A 23,704-nucleotide genomic window follows, 5' to 3' on the forward strand; every position below is an offset into this window, starting at 1 on the left:
TTAACCACTTCCACATAACTGTGTTGTTTAAAATGGAAAAAAAAAAGCACGAGTAATGTGAACAAAGTGAAATTAAGTAAATCTAACTTAATTATCTTACTTTAAAGCTACATGATATTACTACATTGCATAAACACAACAACATTATGTTGGATTTACTGACACTACATTAAGTTAACTTAAAATGATTGAGTTCAACTAACTTAACAGAGATGAATATTATTAATGTGGTAGGTTTGTGTTAATACAACACCTCAGTTGTACTGGTTAAATGACAAAATTAAATAAATACAATATAAGTTGCAGGGCTGCATGGTGCACTGCTAAAAAATTTTTGTTGATCCTACTACTTTTATTTATTTTAGCAGTTGCACAAAAGAAATTTGCTTAGATTCCACAAACTTTTTTTATATTACCATTTCATCAAAGGTGGACCTACTTATGCAGTCATTTGCAGTTATGACTGTTAGTCATCCACTAAATTAGTAGGTGAAGTTTCACCAATGCCAGTGTGCCATCTTCCATTCATTAACATAAACATCAGTAACATTGTCACCTGTAGGCGGGACCTCTTTAATTTAGACAGCAACTTCACTCATGGTGCACTTTATTCAAATATTTTATTTAACATTTATTTAACCAGGAGAAAACCTCTTTAAGGATTAAAAATCTCTTTTTCAAGGGTGTCCTGGCCAAGACAGCAGCAGCAAACTGAGTGCATACTGGTTTAGTGCCCAAAGACATCCTGGGAAAACTGCAGATTTGTCAATGCTCAAATAATTTGAGTAATAACCAAGTGTTGGCTACATCTTGATATCTATAGCTATAACCTTATACAAACAAGCAATATGTGATTTAAAAAATACTGTTAAACCACTTGAGCTGCTACATGGAGCGCAAGTGGCGATAGTTGTTTTGCTCCGTAGTTATTGCGCATGTCTGAGAATGCGTCATAGCAGAGTATCATTGCGTGTGTGTTGGATTTAAGTGAGATGGTTATGTTCGTTTTAATCAACTGTGTTTTGTAGCCTTGAAATCTCTTACTATTAAGTTATTCCAATGAAACCTAGTTAAGTTTTCTCTAAAAAGTTTAAAAGTTAGAGTAATTTTAACACAACAAAGTTACATAATATGAACAACATCACTATTTCATTTCTTAGAGTGTACTGGATATTGAACAGACTGACAAATGTTGCAGTATCCTTGAACTAACCATAAGTAGTTCAGACAAGAGGCCTTCCTCTTTTTCTGTGGTCATTTCTTAGTTATTTTTCACTAGGTGATTAAATACACTCACATTCATTTATTTTCTTCAGTTTTATTGTCTTAAATATGACACAGTCCACAGTAAAGACATTGTTTGAAACAACAGCAGCAGGACTTCTTATTCCTGAAAGGCAGACTCTGCTTTTGTAAAGTCATAATCAGTAGATCATACAACACCATCATTTTCTGTAAGAAAAAAAACTGGCACATCCAAAAATCTTAACACAGCTGGTATATTTTAAAATAATAACATTGAGGAGAATCTTAATTCACTGTAAATAATGTTAAGATAATAAAACAGGAAACTGGAAAAACAATCCGATAACAGTGATGAAAAATGTTATCTCCATCCATATCATCCTCTTTCTGATACAGCGTTATCTTCAGAATAAAGTGGTGATTTGGCCCACATTAATGCACCTCACTTTAAAAGTGCCAGTCAAGTCTTTCAAGCAGACATCATTTCAAAACTAAAATAAAAACCCTTTTATTTCCATTTATTTCAGATTTTATTAATGTAAACTGTAAAGCAAGGGCACACAGCCCCTGAACTTTAACAAGCTTGTTGCATAACCGGCCAAAATGCCGAATGTGCTTTTATTGTGAAAGGCTGCTTCACCTACATCAGAGATGAGCAACGTTGGTTAAAGACTACCTTTTTCAAACAAGCTGGTTCTAGGGCTGGATTTGGAGCCAGCGCTTAGCCAAGCACCAGAAAAACTAGTTCCAGCATGGAACCAACACTTTGCTGGACCAGAGGAAAGACCGATACAGGTTGGGGCCTGTGCACTTCTGTTGGGGGCTGCGTGCTTGTGTCTGGGGCAGTGGGCTATACTGGAATTAATAACAAGGAAGAGTGCTGTTTTTATAGAGATGAGCTTGACTTTGAAGGAGACTGCAAAACTACAGTAAAATGGACCTAGAAAACAAAGCAAAGGTGGTCCGAGGAGGTGATTAGCTACAGTACGTTTGAATGCACCTTATGATATGCTTGACGCTTTGCTTGGAGACTTGTCTTGTCTCTTGTTAAGACAGCAAGAGCCTGCAACTTGACCACAGCAGTGCTAGAGACTATGGTAAAGGAGGCCAGATTTATTGTATTCTCGCTGCTAAAGGGCACAAGTGTTCAAAATTGTAATTACAATCCTTACTGTTGAAATATAATTACTTATAAATCAACATAATGAACAAGCATATTCAGCTTTCAGCATTATCTACCAACACAAACATTTTCAAACTTAAATGCTTAATTTAATCAGCTGACCAGCAACTTTAAAGCTACCTTTTCACAACAATAAACTGAATATTTACACATTTTAAGTATATTTTTACTACTCCTAATGCATTAAGTAATGCTTTGCAAGAATTTTTCAAAAACAATTTTATTTCTAATTTCTTTTGATGAAATGAAAACAATAGTCCTGCTGCGTCTTACTGATGTAGCGGGGCTATTTTGTGTTGAAATATTTTCAGGAGGGCACAGAAGAGCTTTGAGTTAAATGGCTTTGAATGTGAGTAGTTATTTGTTGCCAATCTGACAGATATGTAGATTGTAGCTGTTCTGTTGGTTGGATATTGAAATAGACGAAATCCCAGGAAACATAACTTTCTAGAAGTGTATGGCATGAATAATACTTATAAACAGACATGTAAAATTGTGTTATTATGGAGAAAACGGACAGCCTCAGGAGCAGACTGATAGGCTTTCAAAAGGTTACATTCAGGCTAACTTCTGTTGATAAATGGAATTAATGAACAGGAGGTTCATTCAACTGGAAAATGGAGGAGAAACTTGGGGTGTCTTTCTGTGGTTACCCCGAGCAACGTAATGTAACAACAACATTACAGTTTTTAATAAACAGGTCAAATCTGTTTACAGTGGCTTTTTCAGAGTTTTACAAATATAACTGATAGTTATGAGTGCAAAGGCCATATTATTATAATATTACTCCAAGGCCCCTAAATTTAGCTAAACAGCCAGATTTTGTGATATATTATTCATATAAACATTCATCTTTTTTTGTTTTCTGACCTCTTTTTTAATACATTTTCCTTAAAATAAACAGAGTTTCCTATTTTGACAGCCATCTAAAAATGTGGAGTGCTGGATTTAATGTCTCACGACCAGGCGAGGCTTTGAGGGTCCACAGTGATAAAGGGGATAGATGTTGTGCAGGCGTCGGGGTTCTGGTTATGTAGGAGTAAATCAGGGAAGAGCTCCTGTATCACGTTGTGATTGTCAACCTATAAGTAAACAAAAAAAAATCTCAGTGAATTAAACAAAGAGAAATATTGCTCTGAAACAAGGAACATCAACTTCTGTGTGTCTTTGAAAAACCTAGGATTAATTTTATGGTGAAATTATCATGCTCCCATATCACCCATGATTATAAACACCAAAAGCAATGCTTTAAGGAGCTGTGAGATAATTACAGTTGCTGTAATTTGGCAAACCCACTCTAGTGTCCTTGTCTGAGCTTGTGTCCATCATTTCCAGCTCCCTGGTTGGAGACGGAGGTGGTGTAGGATTTCTGTGAAGGAATTATGATCAGTGTGTTAATTTTCTTGAAGCATTGAACAGTACAGAATATTATGAGAAGCTGATCCAAGAAAGAATGGTGAGTAGTCTATGGGTGGTATTATCTTAAAATCATTCATTCATACTTTTTCCTAGTCTTAAATTAGAGTTTTAGGGCCACATTTACTGAAGAAGAATCAGATTGTCAGGATAAAGTTGTAATATTTAAAGCCAGAATTTTAGGGCTAATCAGCCAAAGTGCTGTTTGTAGAGCTATATTAGAGGAGCCGCCAGCTGCCTTTAAAATATGCAAACATAAAGCATCTTGTGATATCTACCTTTACCACTGATTTCACAAATAAATCTGTTGTTTTAGTTCAGTCTGCTGCCTACTCTGATATTTTCTTTCAACAAAGTATAAAGGCTGACAGACTATAATTTAAATTCATTATGAGTAGTTTACAAAATCATATGTTTTCTCTGGTGATACAAAATCTTTTCTCTTATGGAATAGCAGTTTTAGTTCAACAATTACAACTTTACTCTTGTACTATCACTACTCTATTTTCTTTTTATAACCATTATTTAACCAGGTTAGTCCCACTGAGATCAAAGATCTCTTTTTTTCTCTTATGGCTTCATTGTCTTTATATCATAGCTAAATTATTGTAATATCAATACTGTATTGGGATAATATCAAATCTTTCTTTGATGTGGCCCTCAGTCTTTATGTCGTCTTACTTACAGTGAAACAGGAATGAAGTTTTTGGCCACGTAGCCATTCTTGATGTTCTTAGGTGCGGACATTTCTGCATAAAAAGAAGTAATTAGAGGTTAATATAGGGCTAATGTTCAATAAAAGAAAGTGTGTTTTAAATGGCTATATTAGCCTTACATAATATCCACCACAACAGGCTAAGAGAACCCTTTTCACAGGCTCTTTTGGCTTCTTAATTCTGATAATTAAATTATTCTCATCAGCTACAAACACAAGGATGGAAAGTTCTTATGGACAGGATCTCATGGTACAGTCATAGGGAATTCCATTTCTGCTTTTTGCAGATTATGTGGTTCTGTTGGCTTCCTCAGCCTGGGATCTCCAGCAGGCAATGAGGCAGTTTGCGGCTGAGTGAAAAGAGGCTGGTATGAAAATGAGCACCTCCCAGTCTGAGGCCATAGTTCAGAAAATGGTAAACTGCTCCCTCTAGGTGTGAAGTGAGTCTTTGCTTCAAGTGAAGGAGTTCAAATATCTTGAGGTCCTGTTCATCCATGAGGGTATAATTGACCATTGTTGGTGTAGCGTTGGCAGTATTGCAGATGTTGTATAGGACCGTTGTGTTGAAGAGGGAGCTGAGCCAGAAAGCAAAGCTTTCAATTAACCAGGTCATTCCAACCCTGACCTATGGTCATGAACTCTGGGTAATGATCATAAGAATGAGATTGCAGATACAAGTAAGAGATGAGATTCCCCAGGAAGGTGTCTTGGCTCAGCCTTAAAAGATAGGGTGAGGAGCTTGGACATCCAGAGTTATCTCAAAGTAGCTGCTCCTTTGCTTTGAAAGGAGGCGGTTGAGGTGGTTTGGGCATCTCCCTGTGGTGGTGTTCCAGGTATGTCCACCAAGGAGAAGTCTTGGGAGAAGACCCTGTAGTTTTAGTCTAAACTATATCAAGAATATCATCCGTAATCATTTTAACCATGTTTACTGTATGTGTTCTTCTTATTTTGTCTTTTATTGTATTGACCCCCGGAAAAGAGACAGTTGTCCCAGTGGATTCTTCCTGCTAAAATTCAGGATAAATTCACAAAAAAAAAAATACCTGGGGCGTTGTAATAGCGTCCGAAGGCAGTGTCTTTGTGAATGTCAGGGTAAAGGTAGAGCAGAGGGTTCCTGTTGGTGTTGGTCTGGGCTTTCAGGCTGTAGGTGTAAATTATGTGAGGCAGAGAGTTGACTGACAGTTCCTGCTTGGTGTACGGCTCCACAGCATGCACGTGGGTCTCTAGGAGGAAAGAAAAGAAAGCACAGGTTCCATGTTTTAACATCTGAAGTGGGAATAATTCAGTTTAATTTAAGGTAAGATCTACAACACAGTTCTAGAAATCTTAACATTTTTAATAATCTTTCCATTACAGAAACATAAATTGGCATTATTAAAAACACTTAGACCCTTGGTTTTCAACTGCTAAGACCCAATTGTGATTCTTTTATATTTTCTTTAAAAAAATTTGGATATGACTGAAATATTTAAAACATTTGGGTTGAAATGTGGATAAGGATGTTTGGTGGGTCCTGACAGTAAGGATGGCCTAGTAGGTTAGGCTCAAAAAGGAATCAAAGGTTCCAAAAATGCAGTCCAAGTGAATTTATTCAGTGAAAAAATTTGCAGCAGTATTTACAGTGCATGCCTGGAGAAAAATATAATGGTGAAAACTTGCAAAAAGAGGGGAAAAGTGCAAACTGTGAAAACAAAAGAAAACTGTTGCAGCTCTGTAAAAACTTTGTTTCACTTGAAAAGGCTCTCATGACTTAAAATCTCTGACACCAACCACCTCACTGGCACAGAGCCAGGCAGCTGCGCTCTGATCATAACTTTAACATAAGGTCAGGGGCAGGCTAACTGCTGGAGTACTTGTCTATTTTTTACTTGAAGGTGCTGCAGGAACAAACATCTTACCTGCTGAAGGAGTGTTTTAATCCATATTTCACTTGTCTTAGATGACTAAAAGAAGCAGACTGTGGCTGTCTCTCTACAAGCAGAAACATTTTAATCCCTCCTATCTGTTAGCGTCAGGATGCAAAAGTTTAGTAAAGTATTCGTTGATAGACACGGCCCATTCCTGCCAAGTCTATCACAACAAAAGCCTCCTAATAATAACTGAAGTGTTATTGGAAAAGCAACTCTAAATTAAGTGTTTCCAGCAGAAACCTAATAACAAAGACTCCTCATAAACGGGAGCGACTTGACTTCACATAACTTAGAAACTGATATATAAGGGATACATGAAGAGTTAAGTACAGAATGAGAAAATTAAATTGAGAATGTTTAGTTCTAAACTGTCTGCCCATCACGAAATACAGTTGAAACCAGAAGTTTACATACACTATATAAAAAGGCACATAAACTTTTTTTTTTCTCACCGTCTAACATTAAATCAGATGAAACTTTTCCTGTTTTTGGTCAATTAGGATTACCAAAATTATTTCTATTTGTTAAATGCCAGAATAATGAGAGAGATCATTTTTTAGACAATTTTTTTATTATTTTCTTGAGAGTCAGAAGTTTACATACATTTCATTAGTATTCGGTAGCATTGCCTTTAAACTGTATGACTTGGGTCAAACGTTTTGGATATGCTTCCACAAGCTTCTCACAATAGTTTGCAGGAATTTTGGCCCATTCCTCCTGGCAGAACTGGTGTAACTAGCCAAGTTTGTAGGCCGCCTTGCTCGCACATGCCTTTTCAGCTCTGCCCATAAATTTTCAACGGGATTGAGATCAGGGCTTTGTGATGGCCACTCCAAAACATTGACTTTGTTATCCTTAGGCCACTTTGTAACCAGTTTGGCAGTATGCTTAGGGTCATTGTCCATTTGGAAAACCCATTTGCGCCCAAGCTTTAACTTCCTGGCTGATTTCTTGAGATGTTGCTTCAGTATTTCACATACTTTCCTCATGATGCTATCTATTTTGTGAAGTGCACCAGTCCCTCCTGCAGCAAAACAACCCCACAACATGATGCTGCCACCCCCATGTTTCACAGTTGGGATGGTGTTGTCAGGCTTGCAAGCTTCCCCCTTTTTTCTCCAAATGTAACGATGGTCATTATGGCCAAAAAGTTCAATTTTAGTTTCGTCAGACCACAGAACATGTCTCCAAAAATTAAGGTCTTTGTCCCTGTGTGCATTTGCAAACTGTAATCTGGCTTTTTTATGTTTCTTTTGGAGTAATGGCTTCTTCCTGGGAGAGTGGCCTTTCAGTCCATGTCGGTACAGGACTCGTTTGACTGTTGATAATGACACACTCTTACCTGCTTCAACCAGCATCTTCACAAGGTCTTTTGCTTTTGTTCTTGGGTTGAGATGCACTTTTCGGACCAAAGCACGTTCAACTCTGGGACACAGAACCCGTCTCCTTCCTGAGCGGTATGATGGCTGGACATTCCCATGGTGTTTATACTTGCGTATAATTGTTTGAACAGATGAACGTGGCACCTTCAGGCGTCTGGAAATTGCACCCAAGGATGAACCAGACTTGTGCAAGTCCACAATTCTCTTCCTGATATCTTGGCTGATTTCTTTTGATTTTCCCATGATGTTACACAAAGAAGCAGTGTGCTTCAGGTGTGCCTTAAAATACATCCACAGGTGTGCCTCGAATTAACTCAAATGTTGTCAGTAAACCTATCAGAGGCTTCCAAAGACATGACATCATCATCTGGGCTTTCCCAAATTGTTTAAAGGCATAGTAATCTTAGTGTATGTAAATTTCTGACTCTCAAGAAAATAATAAAAAATTGTCTAAAAAATGATCTCTCTCATTATTCTGGCATTTAGCAAATAGAAATAATTTTGGTAATCCTAATTGACCAAAAACAAGAAATGTTTCATCTGATTTAATGTTAGACGGTGAGAAAAAAAAGTTTATGAGCCTTTTTATATAGTGTATGTAAACTTCTGGTTTCAACTGTAAATGCGATTGTTTTTCTGATGGATTAGCATAGCAGACAGATGATCCCTCTAGTCCGGTTAGAGCATTTTTTTTTATTAAAAGGAAATTATAAAGGATCATATTTTTCATGAGTGAGCATAGCCTCGGCTCATTCAACAAACAAGCCCACAGCATCCTGGATCAAACCTTGCTGTCTCATTTTTCATGATTTTGAATTTTAATTTGTTATGGAGCCGAAATTTAGCTGTTAACACAGTGGCCAGTCATACAACAAACCTAAAATGCAGATTTTTTATCACTTCACAGGGACTTTATTTTTCCATTCCTGATTATGAACTGTTTTTTTTGTTATCCAGACATAGATAAATGTTTAGAAACAAACCTCCGTTAGAGTGCTCTACCCAGCTGAAGGTGATAGCTCCGTCTTTGTTGCTCTCGCTAAAGCGGAGCAGAAAGGTGCCAGTCTGTTTTTCCTGCAGCAGCTCTTCAGTTCTGGCTCTGCTCACAAACCCCATGATGGACCTGAAACCCAAAAACACAACACAGTTAACCTGAATTCATTTGACTTTAATGATACTGGAGTGACCGTTGTTTAATTACCCGTCCTGCCAAATATCCGCCAAGTGTTTCTGGATCAAATCTAGGATCCCATCAATCCAAAACCAGGCACTGGACTCTTTCTTATCACACTGAAAGAGACAGTCACGTTGTAAAGAGATCAGGGGGTTAGTTACAATGAGAGCAAAAACTCCAGTGACCTATAGGTATAGAGTTTAGGTTTAAATGATTTGATCTCACCTTTGAGAAATCTTTCCAGTGAACCAGACCCTCAGGATTGTCTGTAGACATACCACCAAATAAATAAATGTCTTGATCAGAACAGGTCATATTAATTTAAATTTTGACCTTTATTTCTAACCAAGGAAACCATTGAGAGCAAGGTTTAATATCAGAACTAAATTTTCTGTATTATTTTTTTTGGTTATAATAGTGTTGGTATTAATGAGAGACATCAGAGTGATATCAGTATTTACATAAAACTATAAAAGAGTGCATAGAGAGTGACCAATGTTTTGCATTAAAAAAGCTTTTCATTTTAAAGCAAAAGTGTTAAAATACTCACCCACAAATTTGTCTCTCAGCGTGGAGAGCTGGTCTTCGTTGAGCCCCAGTTTAGCAGCGGACACAAACTGCCAGCTCAGGACCTGAGACAGCTGCTCCCATTTGAGAGAAGGAGGTTTTAGGAACAGTGAAAGATCCTGCAGGATAAATGGACACATGATTACACAGTTTGTAAAGGTTCCTACACACTTAGGAAACTCAAATGTATGACTTTAAAAGACCTAAACTTGGATTGATTAATACCACTTTTTGTGTGGCAAACGTAATAAAAGGCAATGAAGATTTTTTTGGTGCATCAGACCATGGCTGAATTTTCTGATCGAATGCATTGTCTCTGAAACATCAAATAATAAAGGACAAAGAATGTTTTTGGATAAAAACACTTAGGCTGGGTAATAAATAACAAATGGCCAGCAGCAATTTTCAAATTGCAGAAGGTGCAGTATTTGTTTTACCTATCTAAATACCAGATTAGTACATATTTTTTGCAGCAGAGATGTTAAACTCTATCATAATCCCCCTTCAAAACAAAAGTTCACACTGAATAGAAAAAACCCCACAATACACATTTTTTCAAACCATTCCACTCTGGTTTAATTCATCTAACATTGTGTTGGTTATACATTTATGATTAAGAAAGTACTTTGTTGCATCAGCCCATCAAGCTCTGGCCCCCTGATGGCCATCTTCCCCCATCTCTCCAGGTATCCTCCCTGCTGCTGCCTACATCACAAATGAGGTCGCCCCTAGTATCTGGACCAGCTCACTGGGTCCTCGGCACCAAGTATGCAGTGAGCTGGTTCAGGCCCGGGAAAGCACAGCTGCTGTTCCTGTATCAGGCAGCTGAACCTTCACATTCCCGATCTCCTGAGCATGTCAGCATTAGACACATGGTCTTATCAATGATACTCAAAAATGCACCAAAGAGAGGTTTCACAACAGATTCCAGTCGGCACCTCTGGCCATCAGTCAGCATCCAGGCCTCAGGTACCATAAGACCGGAAGGACCAAGGACCAAAAGACTCTCACTTTCATTTGCATGCTCAGATACCAGTAACGCTACACTGTCCTGCCCAACAAACCCATCGCCCCATCATTAAGATAAAATAAGACTGCATTTGAAATTGCCACTACAATGTAAGGAGAAAAAAAAGCACCATTAAATGTTTTTCTAAATCATTCAGCCCTAATCAATGCCCAAATATGATGATTTCTGGCACAATGCCTCTATTCTATCAATACTGTATAAACTGATATTTATTATAATCTAATTGGTTATAAGCTGATCTAAAAACTTTCATTATTCCCTGATTTGTTCCCCCAATGTTTTTTTTAAGACTTGGTAAACTGTGAAACTGAATCGCTCTTCTGGTTTAAATAAAGTAAATCTGAATCATTAAAAAGGAAAATAGGGCTCTATGCCAGCAAAGATCTGTTAACATAAGGTTGGGCTGTTCACATTTTTAAGTGGCCAACATGGTTAGACCGAATTAAAAGTGCACAAGTGTTTTAAAACACTACATAATTGATTTAAACAAAGTGAGTAACACAGAATAAAAAGGGAGGCTGGCAGTGCTCCACAAGGAAATCTGAGCATCCAACACTGAATTCCCTGCATTCCGAGGAATCTTTACTCAACATTTTGTAATGGAAATTCTACAATGCGTACAAAATTAATGATACAGTAGTACTGCTGTTGAAAGAGATATGTTCAGTTTACCGTTGGTGCACCATTGGACAGCATGTTGTACCACATGACTGAGGCCCAGGCAGCAGGGACCTGATTGGTGCTGGAGATGACAACCAGAGGCAGGGAGCTGGCCTGGAACAACACAGAAAGAGGAAAGGATTGTTAGCATTTTGATTAGAAACAAACAAAAAAAAAAAATTAGACTGTTACATGAGCAGCAGTTTGTCTCACCTCGATGTCACACTCCAGGCCAGCGTGCTTAAAATTCAACACAAACTTTATGATGTGGAGTTCTTCTAAGACCGTCAGATGAAGCTGATCTTCTTCACTCTGATTTCTTTTCCTTTTGCCAGCCGGGCGCTCCACTGCTTTTGGCTAAAATATTTCAACAAATAGGTGGATTACAGGCAAGAATGACAAATAGTTGTTTATTTGACAGGTTAGCGTATAGTTGTTGCATGGTTGTAACTGATGTGTAAATGTTTCTACCAGCAAATGGCTGCTGTAAAAATACTGATGACTCATCTTACCTCTTGTGATGTTTTGGCTTTTCCTTTTTTTTCTTTGAGTAACTAGGAAAATACAGAAAAAGTGTTACTTAGAGATTAAAAAAGGGCTTTTTGACAAAACAAAAACAAAATAAACTCTTTAATGTCAAAGCCAAAACAGATTTCAACAAAGTAATGTTAATTAAATAAAAATATGTAAGGCAAATTAAGTGACTACATAAATATTCACCACCTTAAAGTGACTGACCTAATTTGAGTTCTAGCCAATTGCTGCTAGTATTCTCACAACTAGTGAAATGGGGATCACCTGAGTGAAGTGAACATGTTTTAAGTGATAGTAGTACAAAGGTGTCTGTGTCTGAAAGGTCCAGTTACTGGTTAATCAGTATTCTTGGCTACCATTAAACCATGAAAACAAAAAAAACACTCCAAGAATCTCAAAGAAAATGTTAATGAAAATTACACGTCAGGGGATGAATACAAACATATTTCCAAGGTACTGAACATCCTCCGGATTTGAGTTAAATCCATCAGCAGGAAATTGAAGGAATATGGCACATGTAAATCTGCCTAGATCAGGCCGTCCTCACAAACTGGTGAGAGGCCATCAAGACACCTATGACTACTTTGAAGGAGTTACAAGCTTCAGCAGCTTAGATGGGAGACTCTGCATACAACAACTCTTTCCTGGGCTCTTCACCAGTCAAAGCTTTATGGGAGAGTATCAAAAAGAAAGCCCCTATTGGAGAAAACTCATATTTAATCTGGACTAGAGTTCGCCAAAAGGCATTTGGGAGTCTTCATGGTCAAGTGGAAGAAAGTTCTTTGGTCTGATGAGACCAAAATGGTGCTTTTTGGCCATCAGTTAAGATGCCAAAGACTGCACATCACCACAAACATACCATCCCCACTGTGAAGCACAGTGGTAGCAGCATCATGCTGTGGGGCTGCTTCTCAGCAGCTGGCCCCGGAAGGCTTGTAAAGCTAAGGGGTAAAATCAATGCGGCAAAATATAATCCCAGAAGGCAATCTTATTCAGTCTGCCAGAGAACTACAGATTGGGAGAAGATTATTTGTTTTTCCAGCGGCACAATGACCTGAAGCACACAGTGAAAGCTTCACAGAAATGGTTTAAAGACAACATGGCAAATTTTGAACAAGGTGATTAAATGTATAAACATATATCTTTTCCTTGCTATTGCTACCCCTAAATTAGGTTCTTGAAGTTTCATACCATGTGACTAAATTCAGCCTCGAGCCCTCCAGCTGTGTACACGTCCATGAACTTGTAGTAATTGCCATCAAAGTCAAACTGACGGAACCTGAAATGATATCAGACCATCAGTACATCTATGTCTATAAATCTGAGTGGTCACTGGAAATGTACATAAATAAAAATGATTCATTACTTTACACTTTTACATTTTTAATCATATATATATTTGTACAGTTTACCTACCCTTTAAGTGTCTTAGCCTCTTCAACGTCCCTTAATTTTAGAAAAAAAGAAATGAAAACACTGATAAGAATGTACAATGTGATTTTTTGAACAAATAAAATTCTAAAAAATATATAAATCTATAGATAATACAGTTAACAATGAACAACAGAACAAGCTCTGTCTCAACTTTTCTTGTACTTACTTGTCAAATACAGGCGTGACTTTGTGCAATGACTTTTGGATGAATTCTGTGCGGTTCGCTAAAAACCTGAGAGTAAAAGAGGCAAACAAAAAATGATCTGTAAGAACTCATTGAACAAAAAATATTACTGGAATCCTGGTGGCAAAATAGGTAGAGTCGGACATCTTGCAACTGGAAGGTCGTGGGCTCATTCCCCAGTTCCTGCAGTCACATTTCAATGTGTCCTTTAGCAAGACACTTAACCTCAATTTGCTCCCACTGCTGACATGTGAATGCGTATAGATGCCTAAGGATGAAATTAAGCTAGAACTGATGGCTAATCTACATAGCAACTTTCACCATCAGTGTGTGACTGAGGACATGGGTGTGAACTGGTAAGTGTGACCTGTGGTGTAAAAAGCGCTTAGGGTCATTAGACATCTAGGAAAGAGCTACACAGGCTCCAGTCTATTTAGCATTTACTATGACACCTGTTATTTCCAACAACAGCCTCAGATTTTGTGTAGCCAGCTTACTCAGAGAAACCCTGGGTATGTTGAACTCATCATACCTCCCTTGGTCTGAGGCACAGTAAACCCCAACTATATTTTATAAACATGGTTTTTTCAGAATTTACACATCCTCATATATTAGATATGTATTAGATATGTTGTACTAGGGTTGTCATGATACTAGAATTTTAAACTTTGAAACAATGCATATCATGGCGAGTGATGACTATCAAAAACTGGTGCCGACATGGTTCCGGTACCAACGCGTCCGATATCTACAGGACCGAATTACAACACAGATACTGATACTTAATTTTGATACCCCACCACCCAGAATCAAAGGCAAGATACAATATGGAATTTGGGTGATTTATGTGTTAAGTTACACAGTAAAGTTACAGTTTCCTTTTCTCATCCCATGTTTGATAAGCATCTTATTTCTGCACAAGCTCGTGCAAAGTCTACAGTGTGTTTTGCACTACCTTATAGCACAGATCCCTCTTTTCAACGAAGCTTGCTGAGAGAATGAGACAGCTTTTCATTCACTCTGTAATCTAAATAATGTTCAGCATTTTAAGGAACTGATATTTCATCGATATCAATACCATTATTGTTAAGATAACCATTCAATTCCTTATTGATTCCCTTATTGATTCCTTCCTGTGAATTTTCTTTTTGGAAATAGTAGACCATATAGGTTTTCACTGTTAACAACTTTGATTTAGTCTCTTTCTCTCTGAACACTGAACAAGATATATGCCACCTTCAGTGAGAGTTATTGATAAGCATACTTCAGTCACTGGCTATAATAAACTGTTTTGATAACTAAAAATGTTAAACACCAAGTGCTGACGAAGAGAAAATGCTAAAATATACAAAAAATAACATTTTTGTCATAAATGGCTCAGTTAAAACAAAATGTCCCCTGGATCTTCAGTCGTTGAAGTTGAATTGGAATGCAATTATACTGCTCATTTTTTTTAAGATAAAACCATAAAATAAATATAAAACTAGTCTCTGGATCCTATATCTCTGGATGTATAAAAATAAATTGAAATCTTCTCCAAAATTAACACCCCTTGTGCAAAAAGATGCCCGCTTTGCATGAAATCACTGTTCAACAGACAGTGTACATCGCACCGTTCAAGTCATTTTATGAGAAATGAGGCCATTCTTTTCACCACTTTAGTCTGTTTTTGTGACTGTCCACCATGTTTACTTCCTCGACTTCTCTGCTCTTCTCCACACCATTTACTGCCTCACACTAGACTGTGTTTTTCAAGTCACATGGAAGTAAAGCATTGAAAAGAGAATCTTTAAGATTAAATATAAATGGTGTTGATGAATTGAACCAGTTCTCAACTGGAACAACGTTCTCGATTCCCCTCTCTTCAAATGAGTAATTTCAGGGAGCTGATTGACCCGGAGCAGTGATTAGCTGTTTATCTGACTTAAGTAAAGACTTTGATGTTAAATGTGTCACTGGAGTAAAGTCCAGTTTGGTTGTCACAGCTATGACCATTGTGCACACTAAAGCAAACTGCTACTGCAAACAACTTTCAACCTACCAAACAATCCTATAACTATTATAACTATTATTTTCATCAAACTTTATAAATTATTTGTAGTCTAATCCAACCCAATCCATTTCATTGATATAAAACATTTAACACAAAACATGCCAAACAGTAAAATACATAAAACTGTCATGATTCAGGTTTTGATTTATTATGTTCCTAAGTTTTTCTAGTGTTTTCCTTTGTTAATTCTGGGATTTCAATGTTTCTACTTTGACTTTGTATTGAGGTTTTCAGTTTATTAGGAGTTTTTCTGTAGCCCTTGTGTTTCTGTGTATTTTGTGCTTTAAGTTGTATGATGCTCTAATGTTTAGTTGACTACCTTTTGTGATTCTTCATTTTTTTTGGTATGGTTCTAGTGTTTATATATCTTTGGGCTCCCCTGTATTTGAGTGTACTGTCATGATCCTGATTTTGTTTAGTTATTAGGTGTTTTATGTGGCCTTTGTGTTTCTATGTATAGTTCTAGTGGTTTTGTAATCCTTTTCTCTCCATGTCTGAGTTCCCTCCTTGTGTTGTGTTCTTTGAATTCCCTTTGGGTGTTAGTTAGCTGTCTTTGTATCCTCCTGTGTTTTCAGCGTTTCCTTATTTAAGCTTCTAGTGTACTGTTTAGTTGTCTTTGAGTCTGCTTCTTGTGTAGTGTTCCATGTTTCCTGTTTTATTTTGTAGTTGCTTTCCCTTATGTGTAATTCCAGTTTACTTCCTGCCTGAGTTTCCCTCTGCCTTGATTACACTCACCAGATTCACCTGTGTCTCATTGTCCTCACCTGTTTCACTTTGTCTAATCACTCCTTGTGTATTTAGTTTCTCTGTCTCTCTGTGTCTGGGTCAGTTCATTGTTTGATGTTTTGCTGCATGTGAAGTCTCCCTCGTGTCTAGATTTTGTAAACTAGTTTGTTATTTTTGTAAAGTAAGTTTAGTTGGAGGTTTTCCCTTAGGATTTTTGTTTATTAAAAGTATTTTGTTTTATCTGCATTTAGGGTCCACCATTTTGAGTTTTTTAAACACAGCTATGACATAAAACCATATTAAGAATAAAATACTGTCCTTAAAACATATAAATGTCCATAAAACACGATAGAATAGGTACAGCCAGTACAGTAAATAAGAAAAGACACATAAAAACAAAGAGGTGCAGCTTTACCTCACTGATACTGTGAAGCGCACGTTGGTCTTAATGATCAAAGGTCGCTGTGGTAAACTCGCCATCACAGGCTGCTGCTCAACCACCAGAGCACTGCAAAGAAAGGTCCCAGATAAACATTTTAATATTAACATTGTCTCTCAGAGTGTACTAACTTTGCTTTACACACTCCTGATGCCATGTCTTACTTTGAAAGGAGTTTTCTGAGCAAGGACAATGCAGATCCCTCCATGTTTGCAATCTGACCAGCGAGGTAGGAAGAATCAATGCTGGTGTATTTCTTGATCAAGTCTTGCAGTTTCTGCAGCTGTTTGCCGATTTGGAGCAGCACTTCAGTCACGGCTGTGAACCTGCATATACAACATAACAAATTTGGACATCGTATTTGTCTATAAGTATGAAGACACCAAGGACACAAAGCCTTCATCCTACTATTAACAAGGCTATCCCATCTCAATACCAATGATGACCAATTGCACCATGCACCATTTAAGCACTCTGTGTCTTTTTCATCTGCACTATTTTATTTTTCAAATATTCATTTTTTTGTAATATTCTCAGTATTCATTTGGATTAGTCTCTGATGTTCTCAGTTACTCATAATTCTCTCACGGTACTTCTAATATTTTATACATACCTTACATTGCTTGTAATTTATTTATTGTAATATTCTATTCATATCCTGTTCATATACATCAATTTATTTAAGACAGTTTCTGCAATTTCACACTGTTCACCTCAAGTTATCCTGCCTCCTCTGTTGATATTTCATTTGACCATTAAAGTTTATACATTGCTCTTGTAAATATGTAAATCTCCTTTATATTTTTACATTTTCACAATTTTTAGATACATTTTATTTTTTTCCATTTTATACATTTCCTTACCTTATCCACTTTCTTTTTTCTGATTTTACAATTTTTCTTGTTTTTTTAACTGCGCTTAATAAATAAGTGTAATGGAACAGCTGAAACTTGCATCTTCTTCAGGATCAATGAATTATCTAATCTAATCTAAACTAATCTAATCTAAACTAAACTGTCAAGAAGATGTGACATTTTCAGCCACAAAAGTAGGTGAAAAAAGGTCATAACTAAAGCTTTATGCAGATGACACCGTTTTGTTTGTCTCAGATTCTAAACATTTCCACCCCTCTCTTTATACACCATTGATACATTTTCTTCAATTTCTGTTTATGAAGTCAAATAGACAAACCTGAAGTTCTCCCTCATACACAGTACTTGTTGAATCAAAACAATCAGCAACTTCTTACCACTTCTCCAGATGGTCCAGAGAAGTGTCAACAGGACTTCCGATACAGGCCATCTGCTGCCTGTACTTCCACTGAGGTAGCTCCACATCTATAAGAGCCATTATAGTCGTCTCTGCTTCATTTAAAGTGCTCTCTATCTGCCGCAGCACCATCTGAAAGATAAAAATATGTGTTTTTGGAGGCACTCCAATTATAAAAGTCCACCGTGACTTTAAATTGAACATGGACCAATATTTGTCAACAGGGCTGACACAAGATGACACAAATGTTAAACCGACACACATCTCTATACTAATTTTCACTGTACTGTTTACTTTCCACCCATTAAAAAAGAAGTGATTGTTCTTTTTAGTGCCAAATCACAGTGGTTGTATTTATTGGTAGATTTGGTCATTAATATTTTGCCAGAGTGTGACAGGATAGAGAGAAATCATGGACAGAACGGTAAATTTTACAATCACCTCTGTCTTTTATCTTTACACAGCGCTCAAACTCCAAAAATAGTTTGAGTGCTTTGAAAAATGTAAATATAAACAGAATGCAATCTTGGAAATCCATATTTTATCCACAATAGAAAAAAAACAATAAATCAGATGTTGAAACTGAGAGATTTTAACATTTCATGAAGAATAAAAGTTCATTTGTAATTTGATGGCAGTAACACTTCTCAAAAAAGTAGGCATGGGGCAACAAAAGGCTTGAAAAGTAAGTGGTGCTAATGAAAAAAGCTGGAAGAGCATTTTGTGACAAATTAGATTAATTGCCAACAGCGCCCCAACTTTTTTTGAATTTGGGTTGCAAGTATTTTATTTTTGTTTTGAGCTGAAAGCTTATTATCTTCCCTGTGAACCATAGTGAACCATGTTCTGTGAAGATTAAACCTGTAGCTGAAAAAGCCAACCACAGCATGGAAAAACAAATTATTCACACAGCCCCTTCAAAAGACAAACTGCTTCACAATTTTTGATTTCTAATTGTGCTGTGTCAACGCCTGAGGATAATAATTATCATTATAGTAAACTGCACTACCTGCTGTGTTTTTGTGATGAAGTTTGCTTGTTGGCGACACTCCTCTTCAATAGCAGCCTGAGACTGAGCCAAACCCAGACTCTCCTCCACTGGAAATGACACTCGAGTTATAAATAACAAACAATAACCTTCAACAAGGAATCGATTGTTGTGTTTCGTTCCTTACTTCGGCTTTGCCAGTTCTTCTGTATGAAGTACAGATTCTCATTTAGGCGTTCCAGTTCCTTGATTTCCTGTTGAACCTCCTGTACCACAGTAAAATGTTTCTGATTAAGAAGTGGTAAATCATCATAAAAATTCAAATAATCCCAATTAAAATCAGAGCTCTTAAATCGCAGGAACTGCATTTTTTCTGCTTTGTACTGAAAAAACAAGTTACAGTTCAGCTGATTTTACCACAGTCTGATGCTTCAAACTGTTGATTATGTGGTCGAGCATTCTCCAGTTTTGCTCTATGTTTGGATTACCACAACCCTGAAAAACAAAGATATTGTTTAAATATTTTGTTGATACATCAATTACATCACAATGACCAATGCAAGTCAAAGAGCTGTGTAAATCTTTAGCAGCAAAGAGGACAAGAGGCTGAAGCTGGAGAGAAATAATCTTGATGTATTTTATTCTCGTGTATTAAATCACTTCAACATTTTTAATATCAACAGGCAATACTGCAGGATGTATGAAGAAGCAAACATGATATTAATGCATAGTATACTAGTTGACAAATTATTACACACTGTACCTTCAAGGGAATAAAACATTACTTTCTACTATGTCTGAGGTCTGGACTGCTTACCTGTACTTCATAGGCTGAAGCCAAGATTCTTCTTTCCTCTTCGAGGCATTCAGAGAGAATCACAGCCAAGTTCATAGGCTGATTCAAAAAGTTGTTCTAAGAAAATCCAAAAAATAAACACAATCAAACCTAAAATATAAATGAGGGGTTTGGATAATCTTGTGTGGAGGAAAAGGGTCTTTAAGATGTAAATCAAATATTCAATGCATCTTTTGTACCAGTAAGTACTCTTTCATCCCCTGATAATTTGGTGCCTGTAGGATGTTGTTCTCCTGGACAGAGCGGTTCCACTGTTCATCCAGATACTCCACCAGAGCTTGTAGACAAGTTTGAGCTTTGACTTCATCCTCAGCTGCTGAGACCCTGACACAGAGCACCAGATATGTTCACTTCGGGACAGTTTTTCCATCAATGGATGCGGACAAAATCAGAATAAGATAAGTCAACCCCCAAACTGATCCAATGATAGTTAGAGTAAAAAAGGAGAAAGTCCCCGATAGCCAGGACATTGTTGAACCACTTCTATCTTGTTAACAAAGAAAGTTTGAAAACTGGGACACTATGCAAAGTTCTGTTTTTTAACTTATTAGCCTTTTAAAGGATTATAACATCAATTATATAAGGCTATTCTAATGATGAGTCAGTAAGGAACAAAACATGTTTCCAGATTTATTTGAGAAATCATTTTGGAAATGTTAATATTAACTGATCAGTTCATCATAACATAATTATTTGTACCCATATCTAGGCATCAACCAGTTATTTTTCTGGCCAAGTTGACTGATTAAAAAGTGCACCACTTTGGCTCCAGTGTGAGTTGTGTCTTCCTCTATGGCACTGTTTTCATCTTCCATAGTCTCCCTAATATGTAGCCCAAAACACTATTGGATTGGCTAGATATCGTGCCATCTTAAGTACTAGCAGTAGTCTAGCTTTTTGAATGATGTAAGATTTATGCCCTTTCTTTATCAACATGTGTTGCAAAAATAAAATTACAATTACTGATACTCATTGTAGTAAATAATATTTTGGTTTCGTTGATAAATTTCACATAATGAAGTATAAAGGCTTTTTACAGAGGCCTTCAGGGTTCGGGCTGAGTTTCTTACATTAAAAAATGATCGAAATAAACTAAACTTTAGCTAAATTAAACAACTAACAAATATGTAACCTAGGAGTGGTCATTTTTCAAACTAATAGAAACATTTCAGTGCAAAAATTCAACATATTGTAACTTTAAGTATACTGGCAGTATCGGGCTTTAAGAGCTACTGTCTTAAAACATAAATATTAGCAGTGGAAAAAGGATATTCCAGATTTCTGTCAACTGCCTGGTTGTTTAAATCATGAGCTGAGTGCACAGCAAGAGAATTACCCCACATTTTATGCAAAGTTTTATGACTCACTGCACTTTTTTAAGGTGTGTCTGTCATTAAACAGCCTAGTTGGAGATTCAGATTCTCCTGCATTTGCCATGCTCATGATGCAGAGATTACATTCCACTTTTCAAAGGCGACTCATTAGTACTCACATGGATTACAATTTACTTTAACTAGAGTATTTTTATTGGCCTGTACTTTTGCTGTTACTTAATTTGACCCAACATAACATTCTTGCACTCCTTCCACCCCTCCAGCGTTACTCCTCTTACCTCACACTTCTACCTTCCTGTTTGATGCTGGCCACGCCCTCCAATGTGAAACCACACAAGGTTATTATGGGACTATGGTCACATGTTTCTTACGGATGGTCTTACTACTTACTGCTTAGACATGTACTTATTAAGACAAAACATAATGCAGTTTTAGGCTGTCCCACTACACCTGCATTCACCCTATACAGTACGAAGATGAAGATGGGGAGCCCACATGTGGTACATGTAGATGTAAACTTCAGCTAAACCTGCAGAGTCGGTTCCCGTTGTCCTAGTTATTATAAAACAACATATAAGTTCCTCTTACCAGTCCTGGCTCTCTATCGGCTGGCAGAGGTGTTGGCGGATCCCCCGGGGTATTTTGCTCTCGTACAGCCGGCTGACCTGGCCCTGAAGAGCCACGTCCAGCTTCTGCAGCTCTTGCCACTGAGCCATCTGCAGTAAACGAGACTTGTCACGTCCTGATATTCCTGGCTTTAAAGCTTGGTTAGTTGTCAACTGTAGCTTTGAAGTCGTTGTATTTTAAGAACACTAAATAACTGATAACAACTCAAAACAATAGTTCCTCAGACAAAATACGCGTTATAAACCTGTGTTACCGCTTTATAATCGACATTATAATGGCTTACCTTGCGTCGGACGTCACTGTTGGCGTTAATAAAACGCTGTACAGAGTTAAAATAAGACCTACGACGTGCCCCCCCCCCTTACTCTTCTCTAAATATGACAGCAGTAAAGGGGTGGCTTGCTTTTGTTTAGCGGGCCCGCCCACGTCTGCCTCGATTCTCGGGAAACAGCAGAAGAAATGTCAAGTAGTCAAAACACCGGAAGCACTGTTTTCCTCCTTCAAAATAAAGTTGCCATAGTGGACATTTTTCCAAACAGCATCCGAGGTTATATGCTCGATGTTTACCACAAATATAAAGGTGGAAGTAATAAAGTAAATTGGAAGACGCATAACTCAGACTTACTATAAATTTTCAGTGGAGTTTATCTGTCTTATACATTAAAAGTACAGTTTGTAGTTATGAAATGCATTATGCCTTTACAGTCTCCCTCTAAATCATGGGTGGGTAGCTAGCAGCCCTAGGGACACGTGTGGCCCTCCACATCACTCAAGGTGGCCCCACGTCAATTTCAAATAGGCTTATGGACAAAAGTATTTGACATTACACCAACGTGGACTGTAATGACATTGTATTCAATACATGTACTTGGATATGGAGTGCCCCCCCAAATAGTAGATATAAATGGCTGCATATTTTTCCTCTTGTAAAACATAAATATGCAAGCAAAACACATTTAAATGACAACGAATGGCATTCATGTAAATTGCATTGAAAACACAATTTAAACTTAGATATTTTTTCTGTTTTTACCACACTAAAGGAACTTCTAGTCAATGTATTGTATTTAAAAACAAATATTTGTGAATGATCATGAAAGCAAAAAAATATTCTTCCTTTCACTGAATTATCAGTAATCACAATGGTTAAATTGAAATTGTCCAACAATTTGTAACAGTTTCGCCCTTTGGTATTAACAATAAAATTAATGTGGCCCTTCTGGTAGACAAAGTAGCTCATTCCTACTCTAAATCGATTGTGCTAGATCAAACAATTTAATAAGCAGCATTATCTGTAAGGATAAAAGACAACAATAACAATCTTTTAATCTACAATATGTCTATTACTACCACAAATTATTTTTTAATGTAATAATAATAATAATATAATAATAATAATAAAATGCCTGAGGATAAATGGAGCTACTGGATGTTATATGGAGTTATAAGCCTCCATGAGCTTCACAGTTGAAGTCCAGTGGTGGTTCCAGAAGGTTCCTGTAGTTTTTGACAACCAAGTTTGAATAAAATTCATCAAATCATTCTTGAAATATCACGTCAAAAGCAAGGGTTGAATGGGATGCCTGGCAACTTTGACCCTTGACCTACAATGCCCAAAATGTTGTCAGTTTCCTTGAGTCAGAGTGAAAGTTTTTGCAAAGTTTGAAGAAAATCCCTTGAAGCATTTTTGAGCTATTATGTAGACTGTCATTATCTTATTATTTTTAATGACACTGAATTTACCCATCATTTATATGTGACTACGGGGACCTTTGACCTCCATAGTGCACTCGTATAATAGCCAAGCCTCTGTTTTTCTAGTTTATTTATTTTGTTCAGTTTCTTTTTAAATCCCACTCATCCCCCAATCGATTGCAATCTTGATTGCATATTTTTGTATCCAGCAGTGTTTTAATGTCTGCTATGCTATGTATGCTAATTTATTGTTGTGACATTCAAACCCCAAATCCCCAAATAT

At 37.0% G+C, this 23,704-nt stretch overlaps 1 protein-coding gene across 1 annotated transcript; it reads right to left on the reverse strand.

Moving 5' to 3' along the window:
• Positions 1 to 1,292: 1,292 nt before the first annotated feature.
• Positions 1,293 to 22,135, reverse strand: LOC121522933 (signal transducer and activator of transcription 1-alpha/beta-like). Its single transcript, XM_041807631.1, has 24 exons — positions 22,010 to 22,135; positions 21,688 to 21,815; positions 19,945 to 20,089; positions 19,727 to 19,822; positions 19,327 to 19,404; positions 19,097 to 19,175; positions 18,931 to 19,019; positions 17,902 to 18,053; positions 16,817 to 16,978; positions 16,629 to 16,721; positions 13,417 to 13,482; positions 13,233 to 13,262; positions 13,008 to 13,095; positions 11,795 to 11,836; positions 11,496 to 11,639; positions 11,295 to 11,396; positions 9,576 to 9,711; positions 9,251 to 9,291; positions 9,053 to 9,141; positions 8,835 to 8,974; positions 5,603 to 5,782; positions 4,530 to 4,593; positions 3,725 to 3,797; positions 1,293 to 3,510 (listed from the first exon to the last, which is right to left on the reverse strand). The coding sequence occupies exons 2-24, from the start codon at positions 21,813 to 21,815 to the stop codon at positions 3,385 to 3,387; spliced, it is 2,343 nt and encodes a 780-aa protein (XP_041663565.1). The 5' UTR covers positions 22,010 to 22,135; the 3' UTR covers positions 1,293 to 3,384.
• Between the last annotated feature and the right edge of the window lie 1,569 nt (positions 22,136 to 23,704).

The sequence above is a fragment of the Cheilinus undulatus genome, linkage group 15, assembly GCF_018320785.1.
Source record: "Cheilinus undulatus linkage group 15, ASM1832078v1, whole genome shotgun sequence".
Classification (NCBI taxonomy): domain Eukaryota; kingdom Metazoa; phylum Chordata; class Actinopteri; order Labriformes; family Labridae; genus Cheilinus; species Cheilinus undulatus.